General features: G+C 35.2%; 1 protein-coding gene across 1 annotated transcript; it reads left to right on the top strand.

Moving 5' to 3' along the window:
* The first annotated feature begins 9,239 nt into the window (after positions 1 to 9,239).
* LOC125193464 (ribonuclease 2) lies at positions 9,240 to 14,755 on the top strand. Its single transcript, XM_048091613.1, has 9 exons — positions 9,240 to 9,588; positions 9,788 to 9,816; positions 10,039 to 10,112; positions 10,769 to 10,870; positions 10,981 to 10,984; positions 12,323 to 12,414; positions 13,748 to 13,909; positions 14,067 to 14,163; positions 14,498 to 14,755. Exons 1-9 carry the CDS (start codon positions 9,359 to 9,361, stop codon positions 14,542 to 14,544), a joined length of 837 nt encoding a protein of 278 aa, XP_047947570.1. The 5' UTR covers positions 9,240 to 9,358; the 3' UTR covers positions 14,545 to 14,755.
* The last annotated feature ends 2,445 nt before the right edge of the window (positions 14,756 to 17,200 follow it).

A 17,200-nucleotide genomic window follows, 5' to 3' on the forward strand; every position in this document is an offset into this window, starting at 1 on the left:
TCATGATCAGACATAAAAAAAAAAAGTGGGGTCTAATTTCTTTATGGGATAGCCTTCATAGTTAGCTAACAACCACTCAATTGATGAAATCATAAATTTTGCTACTTTTTTTTTTAAATCATATTTTCGATATTTTCTTGTTTTGTCAACTTTTGTTTTAAGAGGTTCCTTGACATTTATTGCAGCGTATTATTAGATTTTATGAGCTTAATTCATCAATAAATCTCATTAAAATTTCTTTTTCGAGAACATGAATCCAGATCTTCATCTTGTACCCTCATATATAGTAGTTGGTTGTTATTTTTAATTGGCTGAACATGAAAATTAATAAAATACACGTGACAATAATGTGATCACGATTAATTAGGATATAAGATGACATCATTTTGGAACATGTGGACTCATTTGGATTAGAGCTTTTGGTTTTTACGTAGTATAACAACTAGATAGAATTTTATTAAATAATTGGCAAAACACATCTATAGGTCCTTCTATTTTGATTATTTATTTTAATAGATTCGTGTACAATTTTTTTATCTTAATTGGTGTAGAAGTAGAAGCCTTTTATTTTACAGATTAAACGATTTCCTTTTCTGGCTCCTCAATTACTAATTTTTTAGAATTTGAAAAAGAAATCTATCTCATTCAAAGTGCACACTGAGTTTTTGATATATGCGTCCCAGTACTAATGAAGGAAGGAGGATATTAAACAAACAAGGATCCCACCATTTCACTCTTAGTCTTAGCAAGGGTCCGAAGGAGAAAGATTTTCTAAAAACTTTTAGAGCATGCATTGTTTTGCAAGTATAAATTTACAAATAGGAGCAAATCACACAAATCCCTTTAAGTGTTCAATTTTCACACATCATCACTTTTAAATGTACTTTTTGTATCTAAAATATCCCCCAAAAAATCAGATTCATATAGTAGTTTCCTATGATGAAAGAAAGGGAAATAATAAAATCTTGATATACGTTGTGCATGATTTGAATTAAATTATAAATATTCATATGTTCCATTTAGATAATTATATTAAGTGGTGTCACAAATTGCTATGCGGCAAAACAACCACATTATATATTACTAGTACATAGCAAATTTTGCCCGTAGGGACTTAGCGCAGTTGGTTCCGGGGGAGCAGATATTGCTACAAGTGGATAGCTAAGTTTTGATGTTAATAATCTAGTAAAGAGAAAGATTCTATCTTGGTGAATATCTAGCTAGTATACCATCAAAAGAAGTGAAAAGAAAAAGGAAAAAGGAAAAGGAAATTGAGTTGGTGCATGCATTTTTTGTCCTTTCCAAATACTTAACGATCAACATATCTTTATTTGTAAAAGATAGGAAAGAAAAATTATAAATTAATACTATAAAATTAATATACGTATTGAGGGAAAGAGAGAAACATGGTTGCTTTACAAAACCCACCTCCTTTCTCCATGCATAAATGGAAAAGTTTTGAAGATAAGACTACTCAATTGCATATTGACATCATATATATTGACGAACATTTTAATTTGGGAAAGTATTCTTGCCATATAATCGCACTTTCACATCAATACCTAAAATACAAGTCGACGTGATTAAATAAATTCAAACATACTAAGTACTATAGTACTATTTGCAATTCTACAAAAATTATTTATAAATTCAAAATCTCGAGTGTTTAAAAACAAAGCCAAATTCATCTCATTTAAAAGAAATGGCCCTAAAAAGAATCTTGAAAAGAGTCATATGTAAATATTCAAACAAATGAAAAAGTGGACATACAATCACACATTTATGTCTCAAAATGTCAACATTATTGGTCGGTCCAATAGGACCCCTTGAGGCCACACCCAATTCAATATGTGACAACTTTCATTTCATAAATTTTTGAATACGTATAAATTATTAAATAAATGAATAAAATCTTAAATAAGCAGCTTATCAACCTCATCCCCCATATTTCAAATTCTATTATCTAATTATCAATACATATAATGCCTCTTTCGTTTTGTTAAGAGCCAGCCTTAATCTTGGCTACACACTATTTATAGAATCTACTAATATAGTATTAAAAAATTCGAACCAAATGCATTTTCATCATCACTCGAAATTGTAACACCGTTTCAAAATTGGTTCCAAAATTATTCAGTGTGTATCCGATTACAATGTGATTACATTTTGTCTTTTGAAATAGAACCATGATTGATAGAAGCTAAATCATCATATTTACATGTGCAAAATTTACCACTAGCAAACAATAATAGCAGTAAAATAATATTCCGTGATTGAAGCCAATAATGCAAGCTTCAACTATAGGAATGATTTATGAAAGCCAAAAACTATTATCATACACAATTATTCAGATGAATTATTCATCATATGGCCGGTCGTTTTCTATCTTGGCATAAAATTAGCACACATTCATTGTCACCACTTTTGTGCTCAAGTACAGTACCAAAAAAACAGTTACATATATCACCAAGTGCATACTCAATCCACAGTCATAGAAGAGTGATGCTAAATGGCCACATTATGGCCAGCCACACAAGGTTAAATTAGTAAATTTAAGTATATATTAATAAATAAAATATTAGTTATAGTTAGTGGATGACTTAAAATTACTTATATATCCTTTGCCTTATTTTTTTATTTATTTATTCTCATCTCAAATTTTCAGACGGAGGAAATCTGTATACTATTTCAAATTTCAATATTTCAAATAAAGTTGCATTAATAACTACTCCACTTCCTATTTAATAGCCCTCTAATTGGAATTTGAATCAAAGCAGACACTAATTAATTGAGTTCTATTTAAATGCCCAATCGATTAATATATTGTTTACTATACTACAAAATTAAATTATATATTAACAAAATGTATTTATAAATTTGAAGCATATAATACTGAATCTTAGTTAGCATGAAGCGTAATTTTTTAAATGAAAAGTTAAAAATAAGTGTATTAGTAACTCAATTAGAGAAAATTAATCCGCAATTTTTTTTATTATAAGTTTTAAATGTAGTTGAACAATTAGATGAATTTTAGATTCAAATGAACAACTAAATAGTTACTTCTTATAATCGAGTGAATTTTTAAAAATAGTAGAATTGTTCGATTTGGTTTGAGATTCAATTGAATTGAGTAGTATCAGTGTATCAATTAAATACCTTTTATATACTATGTTGAGATGTAATTGGGCAATAAAGGTAAATTTTAAATTCAAATGAATTAAGTAGTATATGTAACAAATCTAAAGTGTATTATTTTAATTGATTACCTTCTATATGGAGTAGTACTATGTTTAGATGCAATTGGCCAAAGGTGAATTTCAAATTCAAACGAAGAATCCAAGTGAATATAAGCACTACTGAATTGTTCAATTGATTCTAAATGCAATTGAATTATTTAGTTACATCTTTTAATCGGGTGAATTTAAACAATCGAATTGTTCAATTTGATCTAAGATTCGATTGAATTAAGTAGTGGCGTATTAGTAAAGTCTCAAGTTGTCAAGTGTATCAATTTAATCGATTATTTTTTTATATAGCATGTTTAGATATAATTGAACAATAAATGTGATTTTCAAATTCAAGTAAATCTATGCACTATTAAATTGTTCAATCGATTATAAGTTCAACTGAATTGTTCATGTGAATATAACTTCAATTATATTGTTTAATTTAATAACTCAATTGAATCAAACACCAAATTAATATAATAGTATTAAATTAGATAATCGGATTCGATACTTTTAAATTTTGATATAAGTTCAACATTGTTTAATTTAATAACTCAATTGAATCAAACACCAAATTAATATAATAGTATTAAATTAGATAATCGGATTCGATACTTTTAAATTTTGATATAAGTTCAACTGAATTGTTCATGTGAATATAACTTCAATTATATTGTTTAATTTAATATCTCAATTGAATCAAACACCAAATTAATATAATAGTATTAAATTAGATAATCGGATTCGATACTTTTAAATTTTGACTAGATTTTTAGATTAAACTTAATTTATTCAGGGATTATTTGTTGCTTAATTATTATTATATCCATTTTTAATTAATATTATGTTGTATTCCACATTTTTCTTAATTTAGTTGAAATAAATAAAATTAAATATAAAATCCAAATAAAATTAAATATAATTAAATATAAAATTGAAATATTTTGACATTTTCTAAACCCAAACGTAGAGTTGTTAGAAATCATATTTTCGAGATTCATTTTCTTTGGAGTAATTTTTCATGGCAACTTTACTTTTAGTCAAACAAACATGTATATCAAATTATCAATTTAATCTATTACATTTTGCATTCATTTTTAGATTAATTGGACAAGTAAGGTGAATTTAAATTCAATTAAACAAATAAACTGAGAATCAGATTTTATTGTTAAAATTTGCGATGGAGTTACTGATTTTATTTACTTAAAATTGTGTATGATAGATAGGATGCTTCTTTGATTGCAAGATTTCAATTAATTGTCTGCAACATCTACATTTACATTCCCACTCCTTTTTCGTTCATTTATTGGTCCATTTATCAATACAAGCATGCTGCTTCCACTAGTTGTATAATGTACATTTAAATTAAAATAATTCAAAATATACTACATTTACGGAATTAAAATTACGATTAAATTACGGAATTAAATTTACGAGACATATACGGGAAAATTCATTAATTGCATTTAAAAAAGGTACATAGATAAAAAAAATTACATTTAAAAAGGTACATAATAAAGAAAAAAAACTATCGCCGTGCAGTCCTCCGTGCCCACAACTCTTCAATTATATCCTTTTGGAGTTGAATATGAGCATCCACTTGGCGCATGTCGGCAAATTCCTTGAGGCGGCCGGCTTCATCGAGAGGTACCCCACGTCGTACGCTAGGGGTGGCCGTTCCGTGGCTTGGACCGGCTTCATCGTCATTGGCCCAACTAGTCGGTTGTACGCCTTCGTCTTCGACGATCATGTTGTGCAGGATAATGCAGGCGTACATTATTTGGGATACGCATGTGACATCCCACAAACGCGTTGGACCCTTAATTGCCGCCCATCGAGACTGGAGCACACCAAATGCGCGCTCCACGTCCTTGCGCGCCGACTCCTGTCGTTCCGCAAAGTAGGCCTTCCTTTCATCACTTGCGTGCCTGATCGTCTTCACAAAGACAGGCCACCTAGGGTATATCCCATCCGCCAAGTAGTAGCCCATATCATGCCGGTTGCCGTTGGCCACAAATGAGACGGCTGGACCGACGCCCTGGCACTTCTCGTTGAAGAGGGGAGACGAGTTCAGGACGTTGAGGTCGTTGTTCGACCCGGCTACCCCAAAATACGCGTGCCAGATCCACAGCCGGTAATCAGCTACGGCCTCGAGGATCATCGTGGGATTCTTTGACTTGTAGCCGGTCGTGTAGGCCCCCTTCCAGGCAGTCGGACAGTTCTTCCACTCCCAATGCATACAGTCTATGCTGCCTAACATCCCGGGGAACCCATGCTTCTCCCCGTGCATCTGCATCAAATTCTGACAATCTTCGGGAGTAGGGCTTCGAAGGTACTGCTCACCGAAAACGTTCATCACGCCCTCACAGAAATACTTCAGACATTCCAGGGCTGTCGACTCACCGATGTGGAGGTACTCATCCCACATGTCTGCCGCGCCTCCGTAGGCCAACTGCCTGATTGCCGCCGTGCACTTTTGAATAGGGGTGTGGCCGGGTCTGCCAACCGCATCGTGCCTGAAGCGGAAACACAGATATCGACGCTCTAATGCGCCAACGATACGCATAAACAACTCCCTGCGCATTCTAAAACGCCGCCGGAACATGTTTGCGGGAAACCGCGGGTTCTCCGAAAAGTAGTCGTCGTACAGCCGCTGATGTGCAGCGGCGTGATCCCGATCAATCACTGCTCGGCGGTGGATAACCCGTGGAGGGCGAGGTATCGCCTGCTGTTCCACCCTACGCATGTACCGCTCCATCTCGCGGTTCATGTAGGCATTCATAGCCTCGTTCATCCTCCGTTCGTACTCCTCAGCATCCCCACCACTACCACCACTGCTACCACCCGCGTTACTCATCGCTCGATGATGCTCTTGTACAGAAAGTTAGAGAGAGAGAAAACTCGTTAAAACAAGCGGTGCAAATGAAAATGAAACTAAAATCGCGTTTATATAGGTTTAAAAAAAAAAAAGAGGGTTCCAGATATTTTCAGTCTCAAAGTCTCGTTGCTGCATCAATTTTTTTTTGTTTTCATATTTTTGTGGAGATGAGAGGGAAAGGCTCTAGACATGGGGAGAGAATGCTGAACATGATAGAAGAGAGAGAGAGAGAGTGGTGACGACGCAAAATGTCATGGCTCCAAATATGAGAGAGAAACTAATACTGGCTTGGATATGAAAAGAAGAAGAGCAAAGAGCCAAATATAAAAAGGATATAAACGTAAAATTAATTACTAACTAAACCGGAAATTTTAAATAAACCGATTTTTTTGCTATAAAACCAGTTTATGGCTGGCCATAATGTGGCCACATAGCATTTCCCATCATAAAATCAACACCCTCAATGGGATCATTACACAAGCAGAGATACAGCTAAATCACATGTTTTCATCTCTGGTGAAGAGAAAAAATTGAGAAAGAATGACATGTTGCTTTAAGATTCCCCATTTGCATACATTCAAACTATACACTTCTAAGTTTGGTCATTACACTACTAACGGGAAATACTCGTTACATGAATTAAAAGGCTAGTTCCTCAGTTAGAATTCAAGGAAGCAGGAAATGTGTAGTTTAAATTTGCAAACCTTCTCAATCTCATGATGTCTATTTGAGTGGTCATTTCCAGGATCATGATGATCGCGTTTATCGTTTGTTCTTCTCCTCGTCCTTGACTTTGTCTGTGTCCTTATGCTTCTTCTCCTTATCTTTAGACTCGTTCTTTGATTTCCCAGCAACAATAGGAGTGCTCTTCTCAGGCTACAAATATAACAAGACTAAATCAAATATTCCAAACAATGAGCATCAATCTTTTGAAAGATGATATAAGTGCTATCAAGCATTGACAACAGATTGTGATACTGATATCAATGTAAAAAGTTCAGCTAGAAAGATCAACTGTAATAAAAATTCCAACAAATAGAAGAGTTCACCAGATACGCTTCTAATCCCTCTAGTTTTTTTAGAAACTTCCATGTATATGACTAAAAGGATTTGCTAACCATATATAAGGAAAAAATAGATTTAGTCATCTGTGACTAAGGGTGAACAATTAGATCTCTTTGGTGAAGAGACTATTTTAGTTATCAACCAGAATTCATGACCAATATTTGCCATCTAATAGAGGGAATACTGAGTCTTCGTTACTCAGTAACTAACATCCAATCCCCAGCATACTTACAATGCAATGCTAGAAGTCACTGCAATTCAGCTACAAACATAAACACTTGTGTTATGCATATATTTGACTTGAATTTCAAAGACAACTCAACTGAGAATTGTATGCCTTGCTGATGAACAGCCAAAAGGTTACAACCTTCATATTAACAATCTTACCTCTTCCAAACTTCTTGTCATCAGAATCCATTAATCGGCACAAATCACATGCCGCACCTTGACAGTGTTTGGGTTTTTCTTCACCGAAGTCCTTGAGAGAGCGCCGCGAAGAAACCCCCGGCAAAAATAGTACACCCTTTGTCCCACCATAAGTGAGACGCTTCTTTGTTGAATTAAAGTGGAGAAAGTAAAGTAAGGTTATCAAATGCATACGATCTCATAGAGGAGAATATCAAAGTAAAGATTTTTGAACTATTTATCAGAGGCATGATCAATCCCAAATGACAGGGTCTAGTACTCCTCAACATATAGCCCAATGGAGAAATTAAACTTATACTAGAACCTTTAGACTATGTCATACAAAAACTTAGCACAGTTTAGAAGTTATTAGACTTCATTCAGCTTCAGTTATTACAATTTATGAATCATGCTAGGACGGTTAAATGTCTCAAGTTAAGAGTGCTTATAAATGATTTAAACTATGGTTATTTAGCAGTAGTTATATTGCCTTCAAGAAAGTATTTATTCTTCAAATGCATGGATAAAGGTTATTATAAGGTAACACTATAGAAATGACCTTTGCTGCGACCACAAGTGGCGTGCATCATGAGCCAAACCCGATGAAGGATATTATAAGAGGGCCTCTAATTAATCAATGATGTTTCAACTAGTTTGTACACAAGGAGGGACCCACAAGCACGAGGCTTGGAGAATGAAGAACGGTACATGGAGTCCAAGCCAAAGGATCGGGCCAAGGAACCCCAGTGGCATGGGCGGACACATGTATAATAAGGGTGGGGCTAAAGCCCTTAATAAATTTTTTTTCTAACCTATTTTTTTTTTTTTTTGGTAATGTTTTTAAATTTATCCAAGTTTATCACAAATTATTATGTAAAAGTTCCGATAAATATTCTAATATACCTAAAAATATACTTTAAAACAAAATTTAGAAATTTTAGACCAACGCCGATAATACAGAGGCCTCTACACAACCGGGTAGACTCGGGCACCTAAGTCCTAACTACACCTAGATGTAGTCTATTAATAATTAATATCTTAATTTTTTTTTCATTCTACTTGATCAGCTAGCTAGTTGTATAATTTTAATATTAAAAATCATAGTATAAAAATCACATATTCAAATAACCCTCACGTTTTACAGCCATTATTTTTTATTTAGAATAAATCAGAGGATCTGTCGAATATTCCCACACAAAATCGGCATCAATCAATTGTTCAATAGAATTGCAACAATTAGCCTTGTAAAGAGGAGGACCTATCTTTTAATATTCAAATAGCGTTGTTGTCGATATCATTTGATTACTTTATTTCCTGGTATTTCTCCAACACCATCACCATACGAGATTCGATATCAAGTACTAGCAACAAACATAAATATTAACTAAACCAACCACAAGTCATCATTTTTTTTATAGTTTATATATCTTAAATTCTTGTTCATTTAACAAAAAATTTAATGAAATCGTAAAATATACGAAAAATGTACCGTGTAAATTAAGTAACAAAACTATCGACTATATATAAAGTAACATAATATCAGTTTTTACATTTAATCGCGGCACATAAATAGTCAATTCTCAGTGATAATAACCGTTTGGATATTCCATTTGATATGAATGAATATATATGAAGGGAAAAACATTATCGTTAAGTAACCAACACCAACCAGTCCAAAAATCCGTGGACTTTCACCATATATAAACAACTCTCCCAGACTTATTTCATCACACGCAATTCAAACTAACCAATCTCGATCAATTCGCCATCCTCACGCAACACCATGACCCCTTCTGATCTCACCGCGCCTCGACACCTAGTTTTTGCACTGGTTTTATCGATTGGATTGGTTTGCGTCGCGGTAGCCAATGCCGGCGATGTTCAAGGAGAGTTGCTGCTGAGAGGAGTTGCCGCGCAGAGGGAGTTCGATTACTTCAAGCTCGCTCTCCAGTGGCCGGGCACCTACTGCCGCAAAACTAGTAAATGCTGTGCCCAAAATGGCTGCTGCCGGGGGTAATTTCACTATTCTTTCTTCATAGCTAAATTTCCCCAAAATTTGCATGCGTTTGGTGTTTGCTCGTTCTGTTTCAGATGTAATTGGCTTCGGTTGTTGATAATTGGCTAGTGTAGATTGATTCCAGGCTTTATATTGATTTTTTTGCTCACTTCTATGAACCTTTCTTCAATTTTCTGATTTTATTAATTTGTGCAGGTCAAATGGACCCACGGGGTTTACAATACGTAAGTGCACTGATTTACATGGTTTACACTGAAACTTAGAGTATTCATATAATCATATACTATTTGCTTTTTCAATTCTGCGTATTGCATCTGCATGAGCAATTTGAGCATACACAGAATGTTGTGCATCAAAAAATTGGGATATAAATAATGATAAAAGAATTTGTTATCCGCTTTAGTGATGCAAATTAAGATGACGAGATGTTGTCTTTTTCTTTGCAGATGGACTTTGGGCTGATTACAATGATGGATCTTGGCCTTCGTGTTGCTCGGGTAAAAAATTTGATGCTAAAGAGGTACAGAATTGCTATAGTTTGAAAACATATGAGAATTATTATGTGCTTTCATGCAAATAAAATTTTTGTATACTTTGATTTGGGCAAAGGAAAGAGAAGTGGAGCACAAATACTTGCCCCCTTAGTAGTGTCTCATCATTTGATTTCTTGTGAAGGACATTGGTTGCTGCCAGGGATAACCTTGAGCCCTTGAATAGGTTTCATAATGTTCATGTCCGACATGATCATTGTTTTCTAGTGATAACCAAGATATTAGTTCCTTTTGTGGACTCACTAGATATATCATTGTTTAATATCCCGAGTAAGACAATTTCCTAGAAGCTTCACTGGCTTCACAAAATTTGGTCTGGGTTTGGTTTGAGGGGGAGAGTGAGTGTCTTCATGGGTGGTTTTTCCCACTTTACTGATCCCTATCATATTTCAGGGTCTTTACTTTTCATACAATCCTAATAATTTGTGTTCTCAGACTCCTTAGTTCTACAAAAAATGATTTAATGAACTCAATTTTCTAAGTATTAATTACTCATTAAGCAACACAGGGGTGTGTTTACTTTTCCTGGAAAATGAACACTGCCCTTCATAAAACTTCTTCTTCTTGTTGCTATTACTATTATTATGACTCATTGTCATATCTTATGAAACCTGTTAACCTGCAGATTTCAACATTGCGTGAGGCACTGTATAAGTATTGGCCAACTTTAAGCTGCGGTAAATCAGCGAACTGCCATGGTGGAAAAGGATTATTTTGGGAACATGAGGTTTGTTGATTTATCTTTGCTGAACTTAATAATTTGTGATAATATTTCACGTAACTAATAAGTTCTTCTTTCCCTTTGCCATTTTGGGACTGCAATCGTCTGGAAAAAAGTGGGGTAAGCATCTCTTGAAGTACAGATTCTAATTTTGTCAAATCCTGCTATATTAATCTCAGAAAGCTGATCATACACACGCTGACTTGCACATGTTTAGATTGACATTGACTTGAGATAATGTTTCTGGTTACGCATAGCAATTGAATTGCCTAATCCTTGCTATGGCATAAATAATTATCTCTCTTTTAGTCATTTTAGTTGCGTCTCCCGTCCAGACTAGGCCAGCACTATATTCTGTGTAACATTTTTTAATGATACTGACTACATGTGATTGGACTTATCGAACCTGTATACTAGTATTGGTATAATCCTATTTTCACCTCCAACTCTGCTCTAATTCTCAGCAACCTGACCTTATAATAGAGAAACCTAGATAGACCAAATTATTTCATAAATCATCAAGAAGCTTGAAAATTCTTTGCAACTTTGCATGATTTGCTCTTAAAGTCTGTAGGTGTTGTTATGTCTATCTACTAGGTTTATGTACAACCGGAGAAGCAGAATATAATATTGAGCCCTAGGTATTTTCATGTACCTGAGCTTCTGTATGTCACAATACAATAGTCTTTATGAATTTTCATGTAAGGTTCTTCATCTGTCAATTAACATAAAGAACGTACACTTCGAATAGGGAAATTTGGTTCGAGTAAAATTCATTTGAACTAATTGAACCATCCACTATCTTTTAGTGCTTGTGCTGCTCAAAGCAGATGTACTCTAGTTACCAGGATTGCTCCTCCTCCTAGGAATATGTCATTCATGCTTGTCATTTTCGATCTGCATCACTAGGGTACACGATCTGGATCACTAAAATGGGTGACCCCATTACACATTCAGATAAGGCCTTTGGTGATTTATATGGTCAGTTAGTCAACATAAATATTTTTTTTAATGTCATAGTTGTTTGTCTAATGAAATGTCCCTTTCTTCACTTCGATTTCTTTAATATCTATATTTGTAACAAGAATTCATTATACTCCTTAATTTTATGTTAAGAGTTTTTACATCATGAAGTACAATTTTCTAATTATCAAGCCAAATGCACTTTTCAAATGTTCCACCTAAGTCACTAAGAATTACCTCTGATAGCCTGATACAACGTACCACCCAAAGTACTGTTGTGCATACCCTTGCTTGTCCCTCATTCTGAATTATACCGCATTCCTAGTAGCTACGAGATGTACAATGATATTGATTTTCAGAACTTCAGAATCTCAATCATTGGTTTCGTATAAACATGTGTTGTCTGTGTTTATTCTTTATTGTGCATATAGTATTTTATATGTTGTAAAATTATTGCAGAATAACCTAACTATTTTCTTTGTTAATGGTCTGTAGAAAAACATGGAACATGTGCTGCTTCAGTAACAGGAGATGAATACAATTACTTTGTGACAACTCTTAATTTGTACTTCAAGTATAACGTCACGGTATGGCGCTATCCCTATTAATGCTTTTGTATTTGCTTTGCCCCTTGAAAATTCTGTATGTCTTCATCAGGCTTTTTATGTACAGTCATGGATATTTAGTATGTTGCATTGCCCACTCATATTAATAGTAGCTTTGTTTGCCTCTTAATGAGTAGTAATCACAAGCTCATAAAGTGGAGTACAAATTTAGGGAGCTGCTTCTAAGGGAAAGTTTGATTTGATCAAATAGCCTCAACTTAGTTTTATGATCATTCTTTTTATTCAAGATATGGCCTATGTGGGTCCAGCTGGTTCTGCTCTCATGTTGTTTCCAACAATAATAGATCCACATGGACGTTGAGCTAGTTAAAGTACTCCCTCCGTCCCACAAAAGATGTCACACTTGTGGGACGGTATGGGATTTTAGGAAGTTTTGTTTTGTGTGTTAAATGGAGAGAGAAAATATAATTTTTATATTCATATGAGAGAGAATTTTTTCCAGAAAGGGAAATGTGACATCTTTTGTGGGACAAAATAAAAAGGAAAGTGTGACATCTTTTGTGGGACGGAGGGAGTATTAAAGTGTAGCATGTGCCAGTCAACGGATAAGTCAATGTCACCATCTTCACTTTTATTTTGTGCTCTCCAGTCATTAAAGAAGATCCATCTCCACCCTCCTCTCTATCTTTTAGGAGCTCCAACAAACCCAAACAGTAGTTATTAGTATACATGCACATATTCAGTATCCCCCAACAGAGTTCGAGTTATGCTATATAGGTATGCCTATGGAGACATGGCTAGTGTTAACTAAAGGATAGTTGGTTGGGTTTAAAATGGAAGAGTTTAATATACGTGAGGGATTCCAAATGATGGTTCTTGGTATGTAGTATCTGAAATCATATTATGTCCATGATATAACCATTTTCCTAGCTACTCCCATTATTAAAAATTATTAAATTGCGATACCATTGCCATTGAAGGATTTAACCAAGGGTCCCCCTATTATTATCTTTGCCTTTAATATAGGCTGGTTTCTCTAAGTGACTTGCAGCCAGGGTATAGTTTTTTTCCAGACATCTACAGGTTACCCGTGAGACATGAACTGAACAGATAATGAGCATTGGTTACGAGTGATCAGTTGACTAATGCTATGGCCTGACTTGTTTGTGATGATTAATATATATTCCATTGGAGTATAGTGAATTTCTTATACTAGTTTTATTTCCATGGAATAGTGCCTATTATATTGGAGAATAACATTTCAGATTGTGACTGTTACAATCACAGCTAAGCATGTTTTATTTTCCATTTAAGTCGCTCCTGCCTTAATTGATATGTGTTTTAATCTGTGCAGGAAATTCTGGCAAAAGAAGGATATGTAGCATCTAATTCTGAAAAATATCCGATTGGAGGCATTATTTCAGCCATTCAAAATTCTTTCCAGGCAACTCCAGAAGTTGAATGCTCAAGTGGTGCTTTGGAGGAACTGTACTTATGCTTCGATAAGACTTTTAAGGTTAGACCATGTATCCATATCCTGTGAATTCCCTTATCATTAGTATTATTTATTTTTCCCATCCTTCTCTTGCTTGCTATAATCCCTTTTGACTTAACTATTTGACTGCTGACTGTAGTCACTAGTCTGAAATTGTTTTAACTCGCTTTTTTTGCAGCCTCGTGATTGTGTGATTGGAACCACCGCAAACAGCGGCACACTTACTGCATCGAAATGCCCCACCTATGTCTCCTTGCCGGATCTTGCCTCGTCAAGTAAGTTCAATTTTCTATCCTCCTACTTATACACCATATTTTTCAGTAGTACATCACCTCATAAACTCTTTCTCACTTATGAAATCAGCAGTTTTTCCTACAACAGGCTTTTTAAAGCTAAAATCTTGATGATAGGAGACCTGACATTTTGAGCATCTTTAGTCATCTGATCCTTCAAATTCCCAATTATATGTCGTACATGCGATATAGTAGTTCAGATCACCTTGTTTGATTCCTTCCTCGTTATCACAAAATAGCTCATCAAAGCTACGTCTGCCTCTGCTTCTACTTTTTATGCGTCACTTATGCCTGTAAGAACCCTTTCTGGTTGCAGATCTTGAACGCAGCCGTGCATATCCCACTCTGAAATCATCCATCTGAACGAGGTGAGGATGAGGAGACGCGACTCATCTTGCTACGCCTATCAGGCAATAAAAATTTCCAGGAAATTCATCTGCAGTTAAAACCTGTTTACATGGAGTATGTATTATGTTTAACTTAAGATGTGTATCATGCCATATTATACTGTACGGAGACGTGAGATATGAATTTCCTGGTGTAGAGAAATGAAGCAAATTTAAGTTTGTTTAAACACTTGGTAAATGAAATGTGAAATATAATTGAAAATGAAGATTATTTATCCAAAAGAAGGCCCTCTTTCCTTCATGGAAAGCCTCGGCAAAACCGTTCGAATTTTCCTTCAAAGCAAGGACATCTATTTATAATTATTGAAAGGAGGAAATATAGCATGTAATTCTATATTACGTAGGCATTCTTTTTGACACCCATTACTGCTCCTCTTCTCCAAGTAATAGTGTATAACCTGGTCTTCAAATAGTTCATTAATCTGCAACCATTAACGTTTAAGTTTACTTTATTCTCTTTATACAATCTTCATTAGTTTAATTTAAAATTTGTGTTTTCTAACTAGTACTCCCTTCGTCCGCCATTAGGAGTCTCATTTTTTGGCAGCACAGGTTTTAAGAAATGTTAAGAAAAGTGGGCAGAAGAAAGTTAGAGGAATATGGGTCTCACTTGTATATGGAGTATTAGTTTTAAATGAAATGTGAGTGGAATGTGGGACTATATTACCATTTATGGTAAAATTGAATCGAGACTCCTATTATAATGGTAAAATTATAATGGAACAATCCAAAAAATACGACTCGCGTGCAGTAGGACGGAGAAAGTGATATTTAGAGTTCTTCTCACTCTCATTTGACGAGATTATAATGTTCTATTGCATGTAGGGGTGAGCAAATACTCAAAAACTGAATATTTGATTTAAACCAAACTGAAATTCGAGAATTAGACTTTGTTTGGATTTTGGTTGTGTTTGATTCAACTTTTGATAAGTAGTAAAATTTAATTTTTGATTCAGTTCGATTTAGATATATTAAATAATTAAAGAAAATACTCCCTCCGTATAGAAATAGGTTGAATTTCCTTTTTCGTCCATTCTATAGAAATAGTACATATCCATTTAGGGTTTGTTTGGTAGAGGGGACATGCTAGGTTTGACAGATTAATCCCATTTATTCAAAGCGTTTGGTAGGTTTGACACCAGTCCGCTTGACCCGGGACTAAACCCACGTGACCCGGTACTTTTAGCTGGATTATGTGGAAAAGAGCAGGTTAAGTGACCGGGACATTTTTCAGGGTTTATGATCCCCCTTTGTAATATGGTCTGTCCAACTCAGCACATTTTCCCCCAAAAACCCTTTTGCATTATGTAAAATTAAGACATCTCAATTTTTTTGAACAAAATAGGAAAGGCGCTTGTTCTCTCGTCATTTCGAAATTAGGGTTCTTCACCAAATCAGAGCCCAAAATTCATGTGGTAATCTCCACATCGAGACGAAGATACCAGGTTTCACGTCGTCCGAATCTCATATGCTATCAGACGTTGGTGTACCGAAGGTATTCTTCATATCTTCATCTCAATGTCAATTTTTACAGTAAGATAACATTAAATACTGAACCATTACTTGTGCTTGGGTAGTTTTGGTTTACTTAGACCCCAATCCACAATGTGTAGTGCTGATTTGTTTACGACTCTAAATTGGGTAATTATTCATGTTAACTAAATGGGTCCTGAATTGCTTCCCCAATTGCTGATTTTTTGGATTTGGATTTCGTTAGTCAATAATTTGCCCATGTACTCAGATCCTTATTGTTTGTCAGAATACACAACTACATTCCGTTGAACATGCTGTCAAATTTGATTTCGATATGAATCATTGTGCTAATTCTCGTTTTACCAAGACTGTGCAGTTCTTCTTGGAGAATTATGGCAAGTAGAAAGGTAGTGAACGAAATGCTTCTTCAGGTTATGTCTGACATAATTCGGGACCATCAGTTCGACATCATATGTGTTATCCTCATCTACCTCTGTAGCATTAGACGGGGATGACGAATCTGGTAATGCTCTTAGATCCAGCTATTCGTATACCCGGCGGATGCCTCAACAGGTTCGGTATATGAACCGACTTACTAGTGTCAGTGATGTGGCTTGACTTGATAATTTTGCGAATGGATAGAAACGCTTTTGGGAGGCTGTGTATTATGCTTCGACAGACAGGTGATGTTGTCGATGGCCGGTATGTCACCGTGGAGGAACAAGTAGCAATTTTTCTTGGAATTTTAGCCCATCACAAGAATGTTCGAGTAGTGAAGTTTGATCATTGGAGGTCAGGGTATACAGTCTCCAAGTATGTCCACGCTGTCTTGAGGGTTGTGCCCGAATCCGTTGCTGAGGATTGTGAGGATCACAGATGGCAATGGTTCAAGGTTGATTTCTTTTTCCAAATGATCAACACTGTTGGTAGTAAGGTATTTCATATGTTTGCTTTGGGCAGGGGTGCCTGGGAGCCCTTGATGGCACGTACATAAACGTGCAAGTTCCAAATGTTGACAAGCCCCGCTACCGCTCTCGAAAGGGGCAAATTTGCACCAATACCCTTGCCGCATGTGATCGTAGTATGAGATTCGTTTATGTGCTCGCCGGGTGGGAAGGATCTGTCAGGGATGCTCGTGT

The sequence above is a fragment of the Salvia hispanica genome, chromosome 1, assembly GCF_023119035.1.
Source record: "Salvia hispanica cultivar TCC Black 2014 chromosome 1, UniMelb_Shisp_WGS_1.0, whole genome shotgun sequence".
Lineage (NCBI taxonomy): Eukaryota > Viridiplantae > Streptophyta > Magnoliopsida > Lamiales > Lamiaceae > Salvia > Salvia hispanica.